Source organism: Ranitomeya variabilis, chromosome 1 (genome assembly GCF_051348905.1).
Source record: "Ranitomeya variabilis isolate aRanVar5 chromosome 1, aRanVar5.hap1, whole genome shotgun sequence".
Taxonomy (NCBI): Eukaryota; Metazoa; Chordata; class Amphibia; order Anura; family Dendrobatidae; genus Ranitomeya; species Ranitomeya variabilis.
This window is the reverse complement of record NC_135232.1, coordinates 833,526,960-833,548,664: the sequence shown is the minus strand read 5'-3', so window position 1 is coordinate 833,548,664 and position 21,705 is coordinate 833,526,960. Positions and strand designations below refer to the sequence as shown.

The window sequence follows — 21,705 nt, the reverse complement described above, 5'->3', positions numbered from 1 at the left end:
AATCAGCCGCGCTCACAGGGGGAACGCAGCCGATCACTGCCGGGTGTCAGCTGATTATTACAGCTGACATCCGGCACTATGTGCCAGGAGCAGCCACAGACCGCTCCTGGCACATTAACCCAGGGAAAACTGCGATCAAACATGATCACAGCGTTCCAGCAGCATAGGGAAGCATCGCGCAGGGAGGGGGCTCCCTGCATGCTTCCCTGAGTCCTTCGGAACAACGTGATGTGATTGCGTTGTTCCGAGCGTCTCCTCCCTGCAGGCCCCGGATCCAAGATGGCCGCGGGGCTCCTTCCGAGTCCTGCAGGGAGGTGACTTGCAAGCGCCTGCTGAGAACAGGCGCTGGCAAGCCTCCTGCACTGCCTGTCAGATCGCTGATCTGACACAGTGCTTTGCAAAGTGTCAGATCAGCGATCTGACACTATACAACCATGTCCCACCCTGGGAAAAAGTAAAAATGTTTACAAAATTTTTTTACATGTGTAAAAAAAAAATTCCTAAATAAGTAAAAAAAAATATTGTTCCAATAAATACATTTCTTTATCTAAATAATAAAAAAAAAGTACACATATTTAGTCTTGCCGTGTCCGTAATGACCTGACCTATATAAAACTATCCCACTAGTTAACCCCTTGAGTGAACACTGTAAAAAAAATAAAAAAAAAAAACGAGGCAAAAAACAACGCTTTATTATCATACCTCCGGACAAAAAGTGGAATAACATGCGATCAAAAAGACAAATACAAATAAACATGGTACCGGTGAAAATATCATCTTGTCCCGCAAAAAACAAGCTGCCAAACATACATTTACCAAACAAGGAACGGTATAAACGCCCCCCCCCAAAAAAGAAATTCATGAATAGCTGGTTTTTGGTCATTCTGTCACAAAAATCAGAATATAAAGCGATAAAAAAAGTCACATGTTCGAAAATGGTACCAATAAAAACATCAACTCGTCCCGCAAAAAACAAAGACCTTACATGGCCCTGTGGACCAAAGTATGGAAAGATTATAGCTCTTAAAATGTGGAGACACAAAAACTATTTTTTGCAATAAAAAGCGTCTTTTAGTGTGTGACAGCTGCCAATCATAAAAATTCTCTAAAAAACGCTCGGTTTCCCCCTTCTTAGTTAACGGGAGGAGTTCACATTTGTCTATATTGACTCTAAAGCCCGAATATGCACCAAAATCTTCCAGCAAGGTGAAATAATTATTTTTTCTATAAAATAGTTTTTATTGTATAAAAGCGCCAAAACATAAAAAAATGATATAACTGAGGTATCGCTGTAAATCGTACTAACCCGAAGAATAAAACTGCTCTGTCTATTTTACCAAACATGGAACGGTATAAACGCCCCCCCCCAAAAAAAAAAAAAGAAATTCACGAATTGCTGGTTATTTGTCATTCTGCCTAACAAAAATCAGAATAAAAAGCGATAAAAAACGTCACATGCCAGAGAATGGTACCAATAAAAACGTCAATTCGTCCCGCAAAAATAATACCTCACATGACTCTGTGGACCAAAATATGGAAAAATTATAGCTCTCAGACTGTGGTAACGCAAAAAAAATTTTTTAAAATAAAAAGCGTCTTTTAGTGTGTGACAGCTGCCAAACATAAAAACCCACTATAAACCCACTATAAATAGTAAATCAAACCCCCCTTCATCACCCCCTTAGTTAGGGAAAAATAATAAAATGAAAAATATATTTATTTCCATTTTCATATTTGGGTTATGGTTAGGGTTAGGGCTACAGTTAGGGTTGGGGCTACAGTTAGGGTTAGGGTTGGGACTAAAGTTAGGGTTTGGATTACATTTACGGTTGGGATTAGGGTTAGGGGTGTGTCAGGGTTAGGGGTGTGGTTAGGGTTATGGTTGAGATTAGGGTTAGGGGTGTGTTCGGGTTATCGGTGTGGATGGGATTACGGTTAGGGGTGTGGTTAGGGTTGGGATTAGGGTTAGGGGTGTGTTGGGGTTAGGGGTTTGTTGGGCTTAGGGGTGTGGTTGGGATCAGGGTTAGGGGCATGGTTAGGGTTATGGTTAAGGTTGGGATTAGGGTTAGGAGTGTGTTTGGGTTAGGGTTTCGGTTAGAATTGGGGCGTTTCCACTGTTTAGGCACATCAGGGACTCTCCAAACTCGACATGGCGTCCGATCTCAATTCCAGCCAAGTCTGCGTTGAAAAAGTAAAACAGTGCTCCTTCCCTTCCGAGCTCTGTCGTGCGCTCAAACGGTGGTTCCCCCCACATATGGGGTATCAGCGTGCTCAGGACAAATTGAACAACAACTTTTGGGGTCCAATTTCTCCTGTTACCCTTGGGAAAATACTAAACTGGGGGTTAAAAAATAATTGTGGAAAAAAAAAGTTTTTATTTTCACGGCTCTTTGTTATAAACTGTAGTGAAACACTTGGGGGTTCAAAGTTCTCACAACACATCTAGATAAGTTCCTTGGGGGGTCTAGTTTCCAATATGGGGTCACTTGTGGGGGGTTTCTACTGTTTAGGTACATCAGGGGCTCTGCAAACGCAATGTGACACCTGCAGACCCTTCTGTTGTGAATTTACCTTTTGGCTCCCTCTAGTGGTTACTAGTTATTTGACTCTGGGTATGTCATTCATCCCTTGTATGCTCACCTGGGTCGTTAGGTCAGGGGTGTTGCTATATAAGCTCCCTGGACCTTCAGTTCAATGCCTGGCAACGTTGTAATCAGAGCTAATCTGTTGTGCTCTTGTCTACTGATCCTGGTTCCTGCTAAATTAAGCTAAGTCTGCTTTCTTGCTTTTTGCTATTTGTTTTTGTTTGCTTTTTTGTCCAGCTTGTACATAATCTGTATCCTAACCTTGCTGGAAGCTCTAGGGAGGCTGGAGTTCTCCCCCCGGGCCGTTAGACGGTTCGGGGGTTCTTGTATCTCCAGTGTGGAATTTTGTTAGGGTTTTTGTTGACCATATAAGTTATCTTACTACATTCTGCTATTAGTAAGTGGGCCTCTCTTTGCTAAACCTAGTTCATCTCTGTGTTTGTCATTTCCTCTTACCTCACCGTTATTATTTGTGGGGGGCTTGTATCCGACTTTTGGGGTCTATTCTCTGGAGGCAAGAGAGGTCTTTGTTTTCCTCTTCTAGGGGTAGTTAGTCCTCCGGCTGGCGCGAGACATCTAGCGACCAACGTAGGCATGTTCCCCGGCTACTTCTAGTGTTGGCGTTAGGAGTAGTTATATGGTCAACCCAGTTACCACTGCCCTATGAGCTGGATTTTTGTACGTCACAGACTTACTTGTTCCTCTGAGACCCTCGCCATTGGGGTCATAACAGTTTGCCAGGCCAGTATTAAATGTTAAATGCATTGCAGAAGCGGGATTATAAGAAAGAAAGTTCTGAGTTTTTTTTTTCTCTCTCTCATTTTTTTTTTTTTCTTGTCCCCTTTACCTCTGAGTGGCTTGTGTTTGCTGCAGACATGAATGTCCAGACCTTGATTACAAGTGTGGATCAGCTTGCTGCTCGTGTGCAGGGCATACAAGATTATGTTATCAGAAATCCTATGTCAGAACCTAAGATACCGATTCCTGAACCGTTTTCCGGAGACCGATTTAAATTTAGAAATTTCAGGAATAATTGTAAATTGTTTTTGTCCCTGAAACCCTGTTCATCTGGAGACTCCGCTCAGCAAGTAAAAATTGTTATTTCTTTTTTACGGGGCGACCCTCAGGATTGGGCTTTCTCGCTGGCGCCAGGAGATCCGGCATTGGCTGACATTGATGCGTTTTTTCTGGCGCTTGGTTTGCTTTATGAGGAACCCAATCTTGAGATTCAGGCAGAAAAAGCCTTGCTGGCGATGTCTCAGGGCCAGGACGAGGCTGAAGTGTATTGCCAAAAATTTCGGAAATGGTCCGTGCTGACCCAGTGGAACGAGTGTGCATTGGCTGCAAATTTTAGAAATGGCCTTTCTGAAGCCATTAAGAATGTGATGGTGGGTTTTCCCATTCCCACAGGTCTGAATGATTCTATGGCCCTGGCTATTCAAATCGACCGGCGGTTGCGGGAGCGCAAGACCGCAAATTCCCTCATGGTGTTGTCTGAACAGGCACCTGATTTAATGCAATGTGATAGAATCCTGACTAGAAATGAGCGGAAGATTCATAGACGCCAGAATGGCTTGTGTTACTACTGTGGTGATTCTACACATGTTATCTCAGCATGCTCTAAACGTCTTACTAAGGTTGTTAGTCCGGTCGCCATTGGTAATTTGCAACCTAAGTTTATTCTATCTGTAACTTTGATTTGCTCACTGTCATCGTATCCTGTCATGGCGTTTGTGGACTCGGGTGCTGCCCTGAGCCTTATGGATCTGTCATTTGCCAAGCGCTGCGGATTTGTTCTTGAGCCATTGGAAAATCCTATCCCTCTTAGGGGTATTGATTCTACGCCATTGGCAAAAAATAAACCGCAGTTTTGGACACAGGTTACCATGTGCATGACTCCCGAACATCGGGAGGTAATACGTTTTCTTGTTCTGCATAAAATGCATGATTTGGTTGTTTTGGGTTTGCCATGGTTACAGACCCATAACCCAGTCTTGGACTGGAAGGCTATGTCAGTGTCAAGTTGGGGCTGCCATGGAATTCATGGAGATTCCCTGCCCTTGTCTATTGCTTCTTCTACGCCTTCGGAAGTTCCGGCGTATTTGTCTGATTATCAGGATGTCTTCAGCGAGTCTAAGTCCAGTGCACTGCCTCCTCATAGGGAATGTGACTGTGCAATAGATTTGATTCCTGGCAGTAAGTTTCCTAAGGGGAGACTGTTTAATCTGTCGGTACCTGAACATACCGCGATGCGTTCATATATCAAGGAGTCTCTTGAGAAGGGGCATATCCGTCCTTCTTCTTCCCCTCTTGGTGCGGGATTCTTTTTTGTGGCCAAAAAGGACGGATCGTTGAGGCCTTGTATTGACTATCGGCTTTTAAATAAGATCACTGTCAAATTTCAGTATCCTTTGCCGCTGTTGTCAGATTTGTTTGCCCGGATTAAAGGTGCCAAGTGGTTCACCAAGATAGACCTTCGTGGTGCGTACAACCTTGTGCGCATTAGGCAGGGCGATGAATGGAAAACCGCATTCAATACGCCCGAAGGTCATTTTGAGTACTTGGTGATGCCATTTGGGCTCTCTAATGCCCCTTCAGTTTTTCAGTCCTTCATGCATGACATTTTCCGGAAGTATCTGGATAAATTTTTGATTGTTTATCTGGATGATATTCTGTTTTTTTCTGATGATTGGGACTCGCATGTGGAGCAGGTCAGGATGGTTTTTGAGATTCTGCGTGAAAATTCTTTGTTTGTAAAAGGCTCAAAGTGTCTCTTTGGTGTACAGAAGGTTCCCTTTTTGGGGTTCATTTTTTCCCCTTCTGCTGTGGAGATGGATCCAGTCAAGGTCCGAGCTATTCATGATTGGACTCAACCCTCGTCAGTTAAGAGTCTTCAGAAGTTCTTGGGTTTTGCTAACTTCTACCGTCGTTTTATCGCAAATTTCTCTAGCGTTGTTAAACCGCTGACGGATATGACCAAGAAAGGCTCTGATGTAGCTAACTGGGCTCCTGCTGCCGTGGAGGCTTTCCAGGAGTTGAAACGCCGATTTACTTTGGCGCCTGTTTTGTGCCAGCCTGACGTCTCACTTCCCTTTCAGGTTGAGGTGGATGCTTCGGAGATTGGGGCAGGGGCCGTTTTGTCGCAGAGAGGCCCTGGTTGCTCTACTATGAGGCCTTGTGCCTTTTTCTCTAGGAAGTTTTCGCCGGCAGAGCGAAATTATGATGTGGGCAATCGGGAGTTGTTGGCCATGAAGTGGGCATTTGAGGAGTGGCGTCATTGGCTCGAGGGTGCTAAGCATCGTGTGGTGGTCTTGACTGATCACAAAAATCTGATGTATCTCGAGTCTGCTAAACGCCTGAATCCTAGACAGGCCCGCTGGTCATTGTTTTTCTCCCGTTTTGACTTTGTGGTCTCGTATTTACCAGGTTCTAAGAATGTGAAGGCCGATGCTCTGTCTAGGAGCTTTGTGCCTGATGCTCCTGGAGTCGCTGAACCTGTGGGTATTCTTAAGGAAGGAGTTATCGTGTCTGCTATTTCTCCAGATCTGCGACGTGTGTTGCAGAGATTTCAGGCTGGTAGGCCTGACTCTTGTCCACCTGACAGATTGTTTGTGCCTGCTAGATGGACCAGCAGAGTCATTTCCGAGGTTCATTCCTCGGTGTTGGCAGGGCACCCGGGAATTTTTGGCACCAGAGATCTGGTGGCCAGGTCCTTTTGGTGGCCTTCCTTGTCTAGGGATGTGCGGTCATTTGTGCAGTCCTGTGGTACTTGTGCCCGAGCTAAGCCTTGTTGCTCTCGTGCCAGCGGGTTGCTCTTGCCCTTGCCTGTCCCGAAGAGACCTTGGACACACATCTCTATGGATTTCATTTCGGATCTTCCGGTGTCTCAGGGCATGTCTGTCATCTGGGTGATATGTGATCGTTTCTCCAAGATGGTCCATCTGGTTCCTTTGCCTAAGCTGCCTTCCTCTTCTGATCTGGTTCCTGTGTTCTTCCAGAACGTGGTTCGTTTGCACGGCATTCCTGAGAATATTGTGTCGGACAGAGGATCCCAGTTTGTTTCCAGGTTCTGGCGATCCTTTTGTGGTAGGATGGGCATTGATTTGTCGTTTTCGTCCGCTTTCCATCCCCAGACTAACGGACAAACGGAGCGAACTAATCAGACTCTGGAGGCTTATTTGAGGTGTTTTGTCTCTTCTGATCAGGATGATTGGGTGACCTTCTTGCCGTTGGCTGAATTTGCCCTTAATAATCGGGCTAGTTCCGCCACCTTGGTTTCGCCATTTTTCTGCAACTCTGGTTTCCATCCTCGTTTTTCCTCGGGACATGTGGAGCCTTCTGACTGTCCTGGGGTGGATTCCGTGGTGGATAGGTTGCAGCGGATCTGGAGTCATGTGGTGGACAACTTGAAGTTGTCACAGGAGAAGGCTCAGCGTTTTGCCAACCGCCGCCGCGGTGTGGGTCCCCGACTTCGCGTTGGGGATTTGGTATGGCTGTCTTCTCGATTTGTTCCTATGAAGGTCTCCTCTCCCAAATTTAAGCCTCGCTTCATTGGTCCTTACAAGATATTGGAAATCATTAATCCTGTATCCTTTCGCCTGGATCTTCCGGTGTCGTTTGCCATTCACAACGTATTTCATAGGTCCTTGTTGCGGCGGTACGTTGTGCCTGTGGTTCCTTCTGCTGAGCCTCCTGCTCCGGTGTTGGTTGAGGGCGAGTTAGAGTACGTGGTGGAGAAGATCTTAGATTCTCGTCTCTCCAGGCGGAGGCTTCAGTACCTGGTCAAGTGGAAGGGCTATGGTCGGGAGGATAATTCCTGGGTGGTCGCCTCTGATGTACATGCGGCCGATTTAGTTCGTGCCTTTCACACCGCTCATCCTGATCGCCCTGGTGGTCTTGGTGAGGGTTCGGTGACCCCTCACTAAGGGGGGGGTACTGTTGTGAATTTACCTTTTGGCTCCCTCTAGTGGTTACTAGTTATTTGACTCTGGGTATGTCATTCATCCCTTGTATGCTCACCTGGGTCGTTAGGTCAGGGGTGTTGCTATATAAGCTCCCTGGACCTTCAGTTCAATGCCTGGCAACGTTGTAATCAGAGCTAATCTGTTGTGCTCTTGTCTACTGATCCTGGTTCCTGCTAAATTAAGCTAAGTCTGCTTTCTTGCTTTTTGCTATTTGTTTTTGTTTGCATTTTTGTCCAGCTTGTACATAATCTGTATCCTAACCTTGCTGGAAGCTCTAGGGAGGCTGGAGTTCTCCCCCCGGGCCGTTAGACGGTTCGGGGGTTCTTGTATCTCCAGTGTGGAATTTTGTTAGGGTTTTTGTTGACCATATAAGTTATCTTACTACATTCTGCTATTAGTAAGTGGTAAGTGGGCCTCTCTTTGCTAAACCTAGTTCATCTCTGTGTTTGTCATTTCCTCTTACCTCACCGTTATTATTTGTGGGGGGCTTGTATCCGACTTTTGGGGTCTATTCTCTGGAGGCAAGAGAGGTCTTTGTTTTCCTCTTCTAGGGGTAGTTAGTCCTCCGGCTGGCGCGAGACATCTAGCGACCAACGTAGGCATGTTCCCCGGCTACTTCTAGTGTTGGCGTTAGGAGTAGTTATATGGTCAACCCAGTTACCACTGCCCTATGAGCTGGATTTTTGTACGTCACAGACTTACTTGTTCCTCTGAGACCCTCGCCATTGGGGTCATAACACCCTTCCATCTAAGTCTGCATTCCAAACGGCGCTCCTTCCCTTCCGAGCTCTGCCATGCGCCTAAACCGTGGTTCCCCGCCACATATGGGGTATCAGTGTACTCAGGACAAATTGTACAACTACTTTTGGGGTCCATTTTCTCCTGTTACCCTTGGTAAAATAAAACAAATTGGATCTGAAGTAAATTTTTTGTGAAAAAAAGTAAAATGTTATTTTTTTTTTAAACATTCCAAAAATTCCTGTGAAAGAAACACCTGAAGGGTTAATAAACTTCTTGAATGTAGTTTTGAGCACCTTGAGGGGTGCAGTTTTTAGAATGGTGGCACATGTGGGTATTTTCTATCATATAGACCCTTCAAAGTGACTTCAAATGTGATGTGGTCCCTAAAAAAAAGGTGTTGTAAAAATTAGAAATTGCTGGTCAAATTTTAACCCTTATAACTAACAAAAAAAAATTTTGGTTCCAAAATTGTGCTGATCTTAAGTAGACATGTGGGAAATGTTACTTTTAACTATTTTGTGTGACATATGTCTGTGATTTAAGGGCATAAAAATTCAAAGTTGGAAAATTGCAAAATTTTCTAAATTATTGCCAAATTTCCGTTTTTTTTCACAAATAAACACAGGTAATATCAATTTTACCACAATCATGAAGTACAATATGTTACGAGAAAACAATGTCAGAATCACCGGGATCCGTTGAAGCGTTCCAGAGTTATAACCTCATAAATTGACAGTGGTCAGAATTGTAAAAATTGGCCCGGTTGTAAGAGGGTGGTGCTGTTATGGACAGTAAGGAACACGCTGTTGGATCGCCCCCACGTTAAGGGCAAAGGGGTACTCGGTACCGGGTCCTTCGGTTCAGGGGATGTCACGGTGGCCCGACCCGGTCCGTGGCCCTTTGAGGGGCGCCCAATTAAAGGTGTAGTTTGTACGGTGTTCGTGACGCCACCTGTGGTACTCGGTCAGGGTGACCGACGCTGCTTAGGGGTCCGCTGGGGTGATGGAATGGCAGCTGGATGGTATACCTTCCCACAGGTGAAGTATGAAGGCGGGGTACTGTCATGTCGGACGCTATTCACACTAGGGCGTCCGACAGACAGCGGTAATTCCACATTCGTCCACTATACGCTGTAAGACAATGTAAGACTTTTCTTACTGAGTGTATTGGGGGACACTCGCTTGGCTGCGATATTTCAAGCACACGGGCACGGGTTTTTAAAACAAAGCAGTCCATACGGTTTATTAAGCCTCATAAACCGGGTTATGCACAGTTCATAGAACATCACAGGCACCAACTTGTGATATTAACTTGCATCTTCAAACACTTTAACTACGGGTTGGACTCACGGACACTAAACATGCTGGTCCTCACTGACCAGTTGCCGTGGGTTACCACACAGTCCAGGTTACAAGCACCGACAGCTTATAGAGGTACCTTATGGGAGCTCCTGCTCCATCTGCTGACTCCTTGTCAGTCCGCTCTCCTGGGGAAACTGCCTAACGGGGTTCACCAACTTGCCTGGCCGGCACACATCAGTCAGTCCAGAGCCACCGAAGGACTGTAGCTTCCCCAAGTTCCACTGTGTGTTGCTCAGGGGTCCTGGTACACCTCCCAGGACCTCTCACGCCAGCATGTGCTCTCCAGGAAGCCTCCTACCAGGTCTTCCAGCACAGGAGCGTACACAGCCCACACACAGCGCTTAGGAACCCCCTGTAACCTCACCACTCAGGTCCACTCACTGGAACCACACAGGAACCCAGGGACCATGTGACCCACATCCTGGTCACGTTATGTACCTGTAACCACACCCACAGTAATGGATCACATGGCTGGTCACGTGATCCTGACATCACTGCAGGTCTATTCTCACGGCCTCAATACAACTCCGTGCACATACCGGGGAGACCATGCAGCACCCCCTACCTGTTACAGGGGTCACTGCATCACAACGCTCAGTGGTGCTGGCTAGATTTTTATCCAGGTTGCCCAGGGTTAATCTAGCTGGTACTCGGGTTGGAGGCTGGGTCACGCCCACGGTCTTTAAATAGTATTGCTGGACTTTGGGCGTCGCCGATTATAGCTTGTGCCTAGTGATTCCGGTCTGGAGTGGTGGTCTTGGAGAAGAAATATCGTATCTGGTGATGTATTATCCTTTGTTATATTTCTCCTTCCTATATTTGTGCTTGTTTTGCCCTGGGCACATTATTGTGTTTCCCTGTGTGTCTGCGGCGTGGTGCGTTTTTAGTTTTCCCTGTCTGTGCTTTCTGAGGGGGTTGGTGTGTGGTCTATTCACTGGATGGCAGGTGGTGGTTTCTGCATAGGGTTGAAACAGGAGTCAGGGCCAGGCCTGGTGGCCCAGACAAGCACACCATTAGTGTAAATTCTGGGAGAGGGACAGACAGGGTTTTCCCCAGTCTGAGGGATATCGCAGGGGCCTGGGTAACCAGCCTTAGCTTACCTATTCTCCCCGTGACATTATAATCGGCCCCAAAATTTTGTATTCCATGGATCCCATGACTTCCATAACCCGCCAGGTGGAGGCGCTGTCCTTACAGGTCACTGAGTTGAAGGGGGCGGTTCAGCAACAGGGTCTAGTAGCATCTAATGTGCAAGCTAAAACTGCAGGTAGAGTTGCAGAGCCAAAGATCCCTTTACCTGAGAGGTTTGCTGGGGAACGCAGTAAATTTGTTATTTTTCGTGAAGCTTGCAAATTATATTTTCGTATGCGCCCGATCTCCTCAGGTAATGAGGCTCAGCGTGTGGGCCTGGTGTTGTCATTACTGAACGGGGACCCCCAAGCATGGGCATTTTCTTTACCATCTGATTCAGCTGCATTTAACTCAGTGGAGAGTTTTTTTTCTGCTCTTGGGCTCATTTATGATGATCCTGACAGAATGGCTCTAGCAGAATCTAAAATACACGCTCTCCGCCAGGGGTGGCGAATGGCGGAGGATTACTGTTCTGAATTTCGCCGCTGGGCAGTGGACACACAATGGAATGACCCCGTGCTGCAGAATTAGTTTGTTCATGGGGTTTCGAGAAGGGTTAAACAAGCCCTCCTGATGTATGAGACTCCTGCTTCTCTAGAGTCTGCTATGAGTCTTGTTATCCGCATTGATCACCGTTTGCATCAGGGGGCGCAAGAGACGCCGCCTATGGGGGAGGGCGTAGGTGCACGTGAGGTTGCTGCAGGTGAGCCCACGGAGCCTATGCAAATCACAGGGGTGTCACGTCATCGAGCCCCCTCGCTCAGGAAGCAGGGAGTCTGTATTTGCTGTGGTAAAAATGGGCATTATGTAAATGCTTGTCCTCTGTTATCTAAGAAAAGTGCAACGGCGGAAAACTACTAAGCTCAGAGGGTGTGGAAGAGGCCAATCTGAGCTTATGCATATCTTCCATGGTGGTCTCTCAATGTATGCTCCCTGCCAGAGTTATGGTCGCTGGCAGAGAGCTGCCAATCACTGTTTTTGTGGATAGTGGTTCTGCCACTAATCTCATTGATGAGGAGTTTGCGCGCACAGCCGGGTTCAGGATCGAAAAACTGCCTCATCCTATCTGGGTGGTCACCATCAATGCCGCTCCTCTCCCACAGGGGGAGATTACTGAGTTTGTGGCTGAGGTGAAACTCCACATTGGTGTCCTACATTTTGAGCAGGTTACATGTAGGGTGCTCAGTAATCTTCCTGCACAAATGGTTCTGGATTTTCCATGGTTATCTATGCACAACCCGGTGATTGACTGGAAAACCCAGGACATAATCCAGTGGAGCGGATTCTGCCATTTGAATTGCCTGGCCACATGTGTGTCCGCTGTAACTCCTAGCATTCCTGAGTTACTGCTGGATTTCGCGGATGTGTTCTCTGAGAAGGATTGCTCAGAATTACCACCACATCGACCCTATGACTGTACTATTAGGTTAAAACCAGGGGCCAAATTGCCGAAAGCAAGGATGTTTAACATTTCTGGTCCTGAGAGGCAAGCTTTAAAAGACTACATTGCTGAGAGTCTGAGCAAAGGGCACATCAGGCCTTCGTCCTCGCCTGTGGCAGCGGGGTTCTTCTTCATTAAGATGAAAGATGGCGGGTTACGCCCGTGTCTAGATTTCAGGGAGTTAAACCAGATTACGGTTCGTGATCCATACCCTATGCCGCTGATACCTGATTTGTTCAACCAGGTGGCTGGTGCTAAGTGGTTCTCCAAGCTTGATCTCAGGGGGCGTACAACCTCATAAGAGTCCATCAAGGGGATGAGTGGAAGACGGCTTTTAATACTCCTGAGGATCATTTTGAAAATTTGGTGATGCCATTTGGGTTGACAAACGCGCCTGCTGTATTTCAACATTTCATAAATGATGTGTTCTCGCATGTCCTGGGGAAATTCGTTATTGTGTACCTAGATGACATTCTCATTTATTCATGCGACCGTGATACTCATTTAGAGCATGTTAGGCAGGTGATACAGCTACTCAGAGAGAATAAGCTCTATGCAAAACTTGAGAAATGTGTATTTTCGGTTCAGGAGTTGCCTTTCTTGGGTTATATTGTGTCTGCTTCAGGGTTTAAAATGGATGCCGCTAAGGTGCAAGCGGTGCTGCGTTGGGAACGGCCTGATAACCTAAAAGCGCTCCAGCGGTTTCTTGGGTTTTCTAACTATTATAGAAAGTTTATCAAAAAATTTTCTATCATTGCTAAACCGCTCACTGACATGACGAAAAATGGTACCAATTTCTCCGCCTGGTCTGAGGCTGCTGTGCGCGCATTCGAATTCCTGAAGAACAGTTTTGCTTCGGCCCCCATTCTGGTGCAACCGGACGTATCAAAACCATTTACCGTGGAAGTCGATGCGTCTGAGGTTGGAGTGGGGGCGATGCTGTCACAAGGCTCATCCTTGGGTGAGTTGCGTCCATGCGCCTACTTTTCCAAGAAGCTGTCGTAACTACGATATCGGCAACAGGGAGTTGTTGGCTATCAAGTTGGCTTTTGAGGAATGGCGACACTTCTTGGAGGGGTCGGTCCACCAGGTTAAGCGTCTGTCCCCCAGGCAGGCTCGCTGGGCATTGTTTTTCACGCGATTCAACTTTTTTGTTACTTACCGACCGGGGTCTAAGAACACTGCTTTGTCCAGGTGTTTTCCGGGGGGAGAACCTCGGGAAGATCCGGTACCCATCCTCCAAAAGGGTGTAGTGGTCTCGTCTCTCACGACCGAGGTTGAGGCTAAGATTGCCGAGGCTCAGGAGGAGGTACCACCAGAGCTTCCCATTAACAAATCGTTTGTACCGCTCCATCTTCGCCTGAAGGTGTTGGGTGAGCATCATGATGCTGTCCTGGCTGGCCACCCAGGGGCTAGGGGTACCTTGGAGTTGGTGTCGCGTCGGTTTTGGTGGCCCAAAATCTGACAGGACGTGGTCTCGTACGTGTCAGCATGCACCACGTGCGCTAGGGCTAGGACGCCCCGCTCCCGTCCTGCTGGCACACTACATCCTCTCGGGGTACCCAGTAGGCCATGGATGGAGATCTCCATGGATTTTATTACAGACTTGCCCTCCTCAGCTGGGAACACGGTCATCCTGGTGGTTGTTGATCGGTTCTCAAAGATGTCGCACTTTGTGTCCTTGCCTTCGTTGCCTAACGCGAAGACTCTGGCTCAGGTATTTGTTCAGGAGGTGGTCAGACTTCACGGGGTCCTGTCTGACATCGTGTCTGATAGGGGTACTCAGTTTGTGGCAAAATTTTGGAAAGCATTTTGCTCACAGCTGGGGATCAAGTTGTCGCATTCTTCGGCGTTTCATCCTCAGTCAAATGGTCAGACCGAGCGTATGAACCAGAATTTGGAGCAGTATTTACGCTTCTTTGTTTCTGACAATCAGGAGGAGTGGTCGACGTTCCTTCCTTTGGCAGAGTTTGCCATAAATAATCACCGTCAGGAATCGTCTGGGAAGTCCCCGTTCTTTTGTGTTTATGGGCACCATCCTCAATTTTGTACTCTGCGTCAGGGGGGCTCTGCTGGCGTCCTGGAGGAGGACCAGCTAGGAGCACAACTGTCATCTGTCTGGAGGAGAGTGAGACAGCGCTTGCTGAGCGTGGGTGCTAGGTACAAACGTGTGGCTGACAGAAGACGTGTGCCAGGTCCGGACCTGAGTGTGGGTGACTGGGTGTGGTTGTCCACAAAAAACATAAGACTCAAAATACCATCCCTGAAATTAGGTCCAAGGTTTATTGGTCCATTTAGGGTCGCCGCCATCACTAACCCGGTAGCCTACCGATTGGAGCTCTCTACGGTATATAAGATACACAATGTGTTCCACAGATCTTTATTAAAAAAGGTGGTGGGTTCCGTGGACGCGGCGCCGATGCCACCTCCGGTCTTGGTGGATGGCAATTTGGAATTTGAAGTCTCCAAGGTGGTTGACTCTCGAGTAGTGTGCCGCACTTTACAGTACCTGGTACACTGGCGGGGTTATGGGCCGGAGGAGAGGTCTTGGGTACCAGCCTCGGACATACATGCGGACCGGCTGGTCAGTATGTTTCACCGCCGCCATCCGGACAAGCTGGGTCCTATAAGTCGTGAGGGCCCTGGGGTCCCTCGTAGAAGGCGGGGTACTGTCATGTTGGACGCTATTCACACTAGGGCGTCCGACAGACAGCGGTAATTCCACATTCATCCACTATATGCTCAGTGGCGCCGGCTAGATTTTTATCCAGGTTGGCCAGGGTTAATCTAGCTGGTACTCGGGTTGGAGGCTGGGTCACGCCCACGGTCTTTAAATAGTATTACTGGACTTTGGGCGTCACCGATTATAGCTTGTGCCTCGTGCCTAGTGATTCCGGTCTGGAGTGGTGGTCTTGGAGAAGAAATATCGTATCTGGTGGTGTATTATCCTTTGTGATATTTCTTCTTCCTATATTTGTATTTGTTTTGCCCTGGGCACATTATTGTGTTTCCCTGGGTGTCTGCGGTGTGGTGCGTTTTTAGTTTTACCTGTCTGTGCTTTCTGTGGGGGTTGGTGTGTGGTCTATTCACTGGGTGGCGGGTGGTGGTTTCAGCATAGGGCTGAAACAGGAGTCAGGGCCAGGCCTGGTGGCCCAGACAAGCACACCATTAGTGTAAATTCTGGGAGAGGGACAGACAGGGTTTTCCCTAGTCTGAGGGATATCGCAGGGGCCCGGGTAACCAGCCTTAGCTTACCTAGTCTCCCCGTGACAGGTAGGTGGTGATGGTGGACGATGTAAGGCGCAGTGAATAACGAGGACGTAACGGGTACAGTCTCTTTACCTTTACTGAAGGCTTCAGCATCCACAGTCCAGAGCACTGATCACAGGGCAGGCAGAGTCCGGCCGGTCCGAAGGCACATCCAGAGTTCCCCTATCCAGGTGGAAACCACGGGATAGTCCTCACAACTCTCGTAATTGTACTTGATGTTATCTCTTCCTCTCTGTCTCCCAGATGGTATGGATAGGACTGGGATAGCCTGGGGCTTGTTTGTAGGGACCCTAGAGACGCCCCGACCCCCACAATTTGCCACCGTGTCTTCTTAGGTATTAAGGTCGGGCAGCCAACTTGGAATTGACTGTCCTGCCGGTCTCTGAAGTAAAGCTTAGAGTCTATTACTCCCTCGGTGTTCCGGCCACCGGCTACGTGCCTCAGAAGGAGGCTACCGATCTCGGGGCAGAACTCCTCCTGGTGTTATCTCCTTGTGCTGTGACTTCGTTTCTCACTCTCCACAATACAATTCCTTTCTTGTCCTTTCTTAGGATGCTGCCTCACGTGGGGCAGGCGCAGCTCCGTGACTCTCTGTCTCGTGCTAGACCGCTGTCAGGATCCCACCCCTGACAGGGATCCTACCCCTGACAGGGATCCTCTGTCTGCAGCTCAGATGTTCCTCCTTTTCCCCCTGTCTGCCTGACAGGAACTCTCTGGGTCAAGACCCAGGCAGCGTCTGACTAACTTTCTATCCAACCCACCAGTTTTACCCTAGTGTGAGGAGTGCCCTAATAGATAGGAGCAAGGCTCCCCCTGGTGGACTGGAGTGTGAAGTGTAGTGTGTGACTTGTGATACCTGGCAAGGTGAACTCCTTTAGTACCATCAGACGTAATATCACTCCCCCTGGTGGAAGAGCGACATTACTGCAACGACCAGGACTCTGGGGCGCTGCACTGTCACTTTAAGAGGCTGCACCCCCTTGTCTGGCATGATGGAATGTTCTGCTTCTCCCCTGCAATAATCGTTGTAATGAACTAGTCTGTGCAGAGTGCAGCAGGTGTGGAGCTGGAGCAGCGTGTGTGAGCTGAGGCTGGTGCAGAGAGGACTTTTTGTGCTGATAGCTGAAAGAGAGAAGAACTGTGTCCTGATATAGCTGCAAGAGAGCCACAAAGATACAGAGAAAGGGATTTACAGTTTCCAGGAGCATCCCTAGGATCCAGAAGCAAGGAGAAGACCACGCTTCACAGAGCTGACAGAAAGCTATGCGCACCACCGTATTAGACTGCTGGGGTCCCCCTGGGACTGGATCTGATTCTCCAACATCACCGTGAGTTTGTTCCTGTTTGGTGCACCTGTTAGGGCCTAGTGTAGGCTTCAATAGTCAGTACACGGGAGCTGTGTGGCCTGCTTAGTAAAGGCCAGGGAGGTTATACATAGAGTAGCATCATCACTTGTTTATTGTTTACATTTGCTTGTTAGACATATTTTGAGTCTTGCAATAGTTGTAGCACCTTGCTGTTTTACGGAAAATTTAAAGTTCATAACTCTTGTAAATTGTCTTTTGCCATTGTATACCCCTGTTTGCATCTTCCTCATTCCGTTCATTCCTTGCCTTCCAATAAATCTACCCTTTGTTGTTTGCACCTCATCTTGTGTACAGTAGTCTTCCTGCACCGTGGTGGTCCCCCGGCCATCGCTTCACGGTCGTTAAAGGGAACCTGTCACCCCCCCCCCCCAGGCATTTGAAACTAAAAGAGCCACCTTGTGCAGCAGTAGTGCTGCATTCTGACAAGGTGGCTCTTTTAGTTCTGGGTGCTGTAACTGCAGAAATAATCCGTTTTGTTATTTGTCAGAAATACCTTTCTTCAGTCCTGGAGGCAGGCGTTTTCCCCCTGCTGCAGACACCACACAGCCGTCACTCAAATCTTCTTGGTGCTGCCTCCTCAGCGCTGTTTTGAAATGATCCGGCGCCTGTGCTATTTTCTCCTGCCTTGGGCAGGCGCAGTGAGCGCTGCCCGTCCTCTGTGCTCATATGCAGTCTAAAAGGGTGCAAACCACCCTTGGGGGTAAAGGGGTTAAAAAAAAAAGTTACAGCTCTCAGAAAATAGTAGCACATTTTTTTTTTTCTTTTTTACAAATTTGACATTTGTTCAACACTAAATCAATCTTAGCTAACACAAGATGAATGTACAACAAGGGAAAATGCAAGTCTTACAAACAGAAAAATCCCCATAAAAAATGGTAAACTTTATTAAATAACAAACAACGACATTTTAAAAATATGTATATAACCCAAAAAAACAACCCAAGAAATATTATAAGCCTAATCAAATACCCCTCAGGGACACGACCCCCTGGAAGTACTAAGTGTCTGCACAAGTAAAGGACATCCTCAATTCAACAAACAAATGTTCCAAGTTATGGTGGTCCAAGTTAAGTGACACCTCACTTAAGGCAGCCTTTCTTTTGTTGGACAACTCCAAACTGCCACTTCATTATCTTACCTCTCCTGATGAACCCGTTTATGGGGGAAACGCGTCGAGAGTTCTGTTTCCGCTAATCATCTGAGGTGTCACTTAACTTGGACCCATGTTCACACATACATCATGAACAGAGCAGATGAGTATTTGTTTCCACTTTATCTTTGTTTTATTTTTACTGAATGGTGGGCTGTCTGCAGTGGATGGGTATGGTGACACATCCAGTTAAGCATTGTGGCGTTGTTGTTTATTTAATCATGTTTGCATCATTTGTGTTCTGGTAAGACATGTGTTGAGGATATGACTATGCTGCGGTATACCTGACTTCTGATATATATGTTTTGATCTATGCTTAAGGTTATCTTTTATTATCTCTATTCCCTTTGTCTTACATCACATTGGAGGGAGGGGGGGCATTTACTATGTTCATATAACATCACATATGATCATTTGAAAGCTACAAGCCACCTGGCCTTCTGTTTCCTACTATAGTGCTTATAGGGAGTTGATAGGAGTTCAGGGACAGCCGTCGCACGAGCGGGGGCGCCATTCTCGTTTTTCTTAGGGTGCCAACCTCCGCATCTAGGTAGGCATAGTTTTCAGGTTTATCGCAGCTTTTAGGGATACCTCACGTATATCTGCACATCTCTTATATTTAGCTTAAGACAACACGTGTGTATCACATTTAATATTGTACATGTGCAGTAGGATACATACAAACATTTGTTTGCTGAATTGAGGATGTCCTTTACTTGTGCAGACACTTAGTACTTCCGGGGGGTCGTGTCCCTGGGGTATTTGATTAGGCTTATAATATTTCTTGGGTTGTTTTTTTGGGTTATATACATATTTTTAAAATGTCGTTATTTGTTATTTAATAAAGTTTACCATTTTTTATGGGGATTTTTTTGTTTCTAAATCAATCTTAGTAAAACTGGATAGGATGGTCATTTTTACCAGATAATGATCGCTGTGAAAACAAAACTCCAAAAGACAATGGCAAAAATGCTTTTTTTTTTTTTTTTTTCCAATTTTGCTGCACGTAGAAATTTCTTCCCCATTTTGCAGTAGTGGTGAAATAAATGGCGCTGCTCAAAACTATAACTTGTTCTGGGAAAAACAGCTATGTAGATGGAAAAAATAAAAAAAAAGTTGTGGATCTTGGAAGAAAGAGAGAAAAAAAATGAAAGAAAGAAGGTAAATGTTGTCAGGAAAGCTCCCAGGCGCAGTATAGACTTTGTCCAGCAGAGGGCGCTGCCTCCCGTGGTGTCGCGCTACACATGCCCGCTGCCTCTCGCTGCTGCACATGAGGAGCACACTTCCTGCTTTTACTATAACGCGTTTAGTCAGTTACAGTGTGAACGTCTCTCTAGTTTGTTTGTGAGCGATGTAACCGGTGGCGCAGTCCGTTCCTCGTAGAGACCGTTATGGTAGCGGAGGGTGAGCGCTCGCCATGGCAGGGGAGAGCACCAGGGCGCTCATGTCAGGGTTTGTTTTTGGCGCCCTCGCCTTCCAGCATGGGAACTCCGGCTCAGACTCGGTGAGTAGACGCTTCTGGGAAGGTTAAGGAGTCCGCGGACCTCCATCATGTGCTGGTGCCACATTACCACCTGGGCTGAGGGCATCCACACTAGTATTGGCACAATCAGGGCAGGTGGGAAAGGAGAAGCGCTGCTTCTAAAGATCTGATAATGGAGCTTGTTCCCAGTATTGGCCATCCGTCAGCGGTCGTCATACACGTGGGTGGTGGGTGCAATCAGAAACCAGGAATGAGGGCTCCTTGGTCACTAATGTAAAATATAGGGCGAGCTGCGGGAATGAGGGGGATGTTGTATCTGTAAGCTCTTGTCTATGCGCTCCTGATACTTGACCCATGTAAAAGTTGCCCCCCCCCAATAGAAATGAGCGAATCGTTTCGCACCACCCCCCCTAAGATCCGTGCTGTGGGCACAAATTGCCTGCCATTGTGGGATGCCAGACTCGTCTGCTTTGCTGGCAGGTTGTCACCTGTGCATCGTACAAGGAGGTCAAATCAAACGTCACACCGAGACACCTGGCCGTTCAGGATATTCGTGGGGTTGGCCGCTACTCCCTATTGCCAATCTCTATAGGTCCCCCATGGAAAATAGCAGCTATACTCCCCTCTGGTTCCTACACTGTCGGCGCCTTCTCTCCTGCAGCATTATGGGATGCTCTCCCTGCAGCCGATTACTACACTCGCATCTATGGATGTAAGGCTAAGTTCACACTAGCGTTGTGCGCCGCTGCGTCGGCGACGCAACGCACAACGCACGCAAAAACGCGGCAAAACGCACGCAAAAACGCTGCGTTTTGCGACGCATGCGTCGTTTTTTGCCGAAAATCGGACGCAAGAAAAATGCAACTTGCTGCGTTTTTTTGGTCCGACGCTTGCGGCAAAAAAGACGCATGTGTGGCACAACGCAACACAAAAAAACGCATGCGTCCCCCATGTTAAGTATAGGGGGCGCATGACGCATGCGTCGCCGCTGCGTCGCCGACGCAAACCCGACGCACATTAGCTTAACGCTAATGTGAACGTAGCCTAACTGGTATCCATAGGAAGTCACACAGCAGCAGCTCTTACGCTTCCCAGGTGTCAATTTAAGGTGAGGGAAATTAGGGGGAAGCGGCTGCTAATTGGCTGCGGGGAGAGGATAACATTGTCAAGCGAGCCCCGGGAAAGCAGGTGCCAATATTTTTTAGAACAGCGCCTGCACTTAATTTACATTGGGGAATATGGTGGTTGAGAAGTGATTGTCTGAAAAGTGGACAACCCTTTTTAAAGGGAACCTGCCAGCAGGTTTTGCTGCTATAAGATGCTCCCACTGCCTTTCAGGGCTTGTGTACAGCATGCTATAATGCTGTAGATAAGCCCCCGGTCTGACCTGCAAGTGAAGAAAAATAAGTTATATTATACTCACCAGGGGGGCGGTCTGGTCCGATGGGTGTTACATGTCCAGGTCCGGTGCCTCCCATCTTCTTGCAACGCCGCACTCCTGTTGCTTCATCGCTTCCCAGCATTGGGCTCCTGCGCAGGCATACTTATCTGTCCTGTTGAGGGCAAAGTAAAGTACTGCAGTGCGCAGGTGCTGGGCCTCTGTGACCTTTCCCTGCGCACTGCAGTACTTTACTTTGCTTTCAACAGGGCAGAGAAGTACGCCTGCGCAGGAGCGCGATGCCGAGGAGCCATGAAGCAACAGGAGGGCGACATTGCAAGAAAATGGGAGGTGCCGGACCCTGACCTGCGACACCCATCGGACCGGACCGGCCCCCCAGGTGAGTATAATATAACTTATTTTTCTTATCTTTCAGGTTGGACCAGGGGCTTATCTACAGCATTACAGAATGCCGTAGATAAGCCCTAAAAGGCAGTGGCGGCACCTTATATTGGCTGATAGGTTCCCTTTAAGAACATGGAGTTTTGGAAGTGATGATATGGTGCCCACAAAGCATCGAATTGCATGAAGGCACAGAAGTATTTAAACCTACATCCACAGATCTGTGGTTACTTCTTCAGGATGTTTGGAGCAACCTCACTGCCGAGTTCCTTCAAAAACCGCGTGCAAGTGTATCTAGAAGTATTAATGATGTTTTCAAAGCAAAGGGCGGTCGCACCATATACCGATTTGATTTAGATTTCTCTTTTGTTGGTTCTCTTTGTATTTTGTTAATTGAGAAAATAAACTATTAACACTTCTATTTTTGAAGTC

The 21,705-nt window shown here is 47.4% G+C and overlaps 1 protein-coding gene across 3 annotated transcripts in view; it reads left to right on the top strand.

Moving 5' to 3' along the window:
- Window positions 1-19,052: 19,052 nt before the first annotated feature.
- The window catches only part of ABRAXAS1 (abraxas 1, BRCA1 A complex subunit), a 65,943-nt gene continuing 63,290 nt past the window's right edge, over window positions 19,053-21,705 (top strand). For 2 of the 3 annotated variants that reach the window (XM_077275785.1, XM_077275786.1), the window contains exon 1: window positions 19,053-19,514. In XM_077275785.1, coding sequence (XP_077131900.1) covers window positions 19,428-19,514 — 87 coding nt within the window. In that variant the 5' untranslated portion in view covers window positions 19,053-19,427. The remainder of the gene's footprint in view (window positions 19,515-21,705) is intronic. The other variant, XM_077275784.1, reaches the window with a different exon arrangement.